General features: G+C 39.5%; 1 protein-coding gene across 1 annotated transcript in view; it reads right to left on the bottom strand.

Moving 5' to 3' along the window:
- Nucleotides 1-617: 617 nt before the first annotated feature.
- LOC137618976 (uncharacterized) overlaps nt 618-3,534 on the bottom strand; it is a 4,524-nt gene continuing 1,607 nt past the window's right edge. Inside the window, exon 2 of the mRNA XM_068349178.1 lies at nt 618-793. Coding sequence (XP_068205279.1) covers nt 618-793 — 176 coding nt within the window. The remainder of the gene's footprint in view (nt 794-3,534) is intronic.

The raw sequence follows: 3,534 nt of genomic DNA, 5'->3' as shown, positions 1-3,534 counted from the left end.
AGGGGGAGGGGGAGGGAGAGGGCGAGACCACGAAGGGTGGAGGGGGAGGGGGAGGGAGAGGGCGAGACCACGAAGGGTGGAGGGGGAGGGGGAGGGAGAGGGTGAGACCACGAAGGGTGGAGGGGGAGGGGGAGGGAGAGGGTGAGACGGGGAGTTATGCAACTCCGTGAATAGTTTCTTGGCGAGAAGCCAAGAGTGCGAGGAGGGGAGGATGTAGCCGAATGACATTACGTCATCGGTGGGGGGGGGAGGGGGTAGGGTTTAGAGGGATGGGGGGAGGATGTAGGAGGGGGATAGGGGAAGGGGATAGAGGACGAGACACACACGTAAAGCAATGAGTTTTCGTTTCGCTTGTCATCTGCATAGATTTTGTATAGACTTATATACCAATAACTTTTATTGATATACTTGTCATCACAAAAGGAATACAGTGGGATAGCGAAACGAAAAGGGTTTTAGGATAGAGAGGAAAGGATTTATACATAAAGAATAAAACAGAAATTATTAAAAGATATCGAGTGAAAGACTTTTTAAAATCATTCGCTCGATATAAGTGGCACTTACTTGATCTCTGGGTTTGCGTTTATAGGATAAGGGCACTGTGTGGATAGGTTGGGTTAAGGATAGGAAGGTTTTTGATGTGTAATAGTTAAGCAAGGATCTAGAAAATGCGATCCCATAATTGCTTGACTTTGCGCTTTCCCTGTAGACTGTAGAAGAGTAATTGTTCTTTTGGTAGGAAAGGGATCTGTATTGGATGGGATTAATATCCCTGAAGGATAGGGGATAGGTTCTGAAAATAGGAATAAGAGATAGGAATGTTACACTTCCTATGATATCAGGGTTTGTTTTTAGTTTTTAGAAGGGCTAAGGTGGCACCCGATTTTGGATAATTAGGTAAGGTTGGGAAGGATATGTGTGTGCAGTGAGCAGAGGGATCAAGAAGATGAGATCCTACATGTAAAGCGTTTGCTTACTTGACATGATTCTGTGACTTTGCAGGATAGGAAGGATATGTGTGTGCAGTGAGCAGAGGGATCAAGAAGATGAGATCCTACATGTAAAGCGTTTGCTTACTTGACATGATTCTGTGACTTTGCACGTTTGTAGACTGTTGGTGTGTACCTGTTTTAAGGAGGGGAAGGGCCTGTAGGATTACTATCCTATTTGGATAGGGGTTAGGATTTGTAAAACAGTAATTTGTATTGATTCTGACAGTGATTGATGAGTTCCCAGACTATGAATGATTTTTGGATTTGTGGATGTGATATTTGGAGGGGTTTTGGTTTTGTTTTTTAATTTTTTAACATTGTTATTTATTGATTAAAAACTGTTTTGAGCACAGGAGAGGAAAAAGGATAGGATTAGGATAAGTGGGTAGGCTTAATGAGTATGAGTGTATGAGCGAGTAAGTGAAATTTCAGTTGTAAACCCCTTAGAGTTAAAATAGGCCTAGGTTTGTGTTTGTGTTTAAGTGATTTTATTAGGCCTATGTTGGGACTTGGTTAATTATTAATGGCAAAACAAGTATTTATTTTAAAGGAATAGGGTTTTAGCTAAATTTCAAGTGTTATTACATTAATATATTTTATCTGGGAGGAGGATAAGAGCAAAGGAATCCCGAGAGTGTATGTGTATTTTCTAATATGTGTTTAGCGACTTGTTCAGCTGTGTAAGGAGGGGGAAATGTGATGGATTGACGGAGGGGTGAGGTTTCTCTGCAAAAAAGAAGGTAATGAGACAAAGGTTCAGCTCCTGTGGGTAGATTACAATAATTACAGGGACGATCTTGGATGTCGATGATTTCCCAGCAGCAGCGGTAACCAAGCCTTAATCTGTGGATGATGACAGAGATTCCTCTTTTTGCAGATTTAGTTAGATCATGGGGGGATAAATTAGTGACTTCAGTATACCACGCTGCAGAAAGAGAACCTTCTAGTAGTGTTTGTTGAATGAGACATTTTTTCTGAAAGTGACAATAATCTGATATTTTCTTTTTAATTTGTTTGAGAGTAGGCTGGAACGTTGTGCTTATTGTGGTACACCTTAGAGCACTGTTAGCAAGTCTGTCTGCCTCATCGTTTCCACGAATACCAATGTGACTGGGGATCCAATTAAGGGTAATTTCTCTGTTCCTCTGGGCATGGGTAGCAGCAACAGCTTTAATACTGGAGTTAAGGATTACGTTATCTTTATTTTTACGGTTTAAGATTGTTTGAATTGCACTTCTAGAGTCGGTAAGCAAGTTATGAAAATAATAACAATAATTGATCAAAGCAAAGCAAAACAAAAGAAGAAGAAGAAGAAGAAGAAGAAGAAGAAGAAGAAGAAGAAGAAGAAGAAGAATCAAAGCAAAACAAAAGAAGAAGAAGAAGAAGAAGAAGAAGAAGAAGGAGAAACAAATCAAAACAAAAGAAGGTGAAAAAGAAGAAGAATCAAAGCAAAACAAAAGAAGACCAACTCCAACAAGGGATCGAAGTCTATATAGGAAGGTTTCTTCTTCGGTTTCCAGGGGGGTAGGCCAAGAAAGGAGTGGGGGGGGGGGGGAGTTTATGATGCCGGTTGAAAGCCATTACTGAGCCCATCTCTGCCGGGACACGTCTACCGGACAATTGCATCATGTGTATGAACATTTCTATTATTCATCTTTCTATCCTTTTGAAGTGAAATGAATCAAAGTTTCATTGTAGCATGATTGTGAACGTTCGAAAGATCGCTCTAATAAAAACAAATAACAATTTCAAGATGAGATGAATTTTCTTTATACATTTGGAAACTAGAAAGGAGCAAAATTAGGATAGTGGAAGGAAGATGTCATATATCATCCAACGAAACCTGTATAATATATATATATATATATATATATATATATATATATATATATATATATATATATAGATAGATTGATAGATAGAAAGATAAATATCAACACAATATCGTGCTAGAATAGAAATAAATTTCTACCTCATACATGGGATCGAACCCTAGCCCCTTCTAATGAAAGGCCAGGTTGCGATTTTGGAGTATCCTTCTCCTAGAAGAGCTGCTGACCAGTGCTAAAGAGTCTCTTCTACCCTTACTAAGAGGAAAGTGTCCATTGACCAATTACAGTGCAGTAGTTAACAACTTGGGAGAAGAAGAATTGTTTGGTAATCTCAGTGTCGTCAGGTGTATGAGGACAGAGGAGAATAAGTAAAGAATAGGCCAGACTATTCGCTGTCAGTGTAAGCAAAGGGAAAATGAACCGCAACAAGAGAGAAGGATCTAATGTCAAAGGACTCCATAACTCTCTAGCGGTAGGATCTCAATGGGTGGCTGGTGCCCTGGCCAACCTACTTCCTACTTAGAATTTTTCTATCTTGGATTCGTACTTCACACTTTAGAATCCAAAAGATGATGGGGGATTTGAATAGGGAAAACTGAGATGTAGGAATGAAAATTGATACGAGTAAAACTAGGATAATGTTCAATGAAAATTCAGAGAGACAACAAATAAGGGTTATGGATGAGCATCCAGATATTGTTAATGAATAT

The sequence above is a fragment of the Palaemon carinicauda genome, chromosome 25, assembly GCF_036898095.1.
Source record: "Palaemon carinicauda isolate YSFRI2023 chromosome 25, ASM3689809v2, whole genome shotgun sequence".
NCBI lineage: Eukaryota > Metazoa > Arthropoda > Malacostraca > Decapoda > Palaemonidae > Palaemon > Palaemon carinicauda.
The sequence above is the reverse complement of the archived record's forward strand: the minus strand, read 5'-3'. Positions and strand labels throughout refer to the sequence as shown.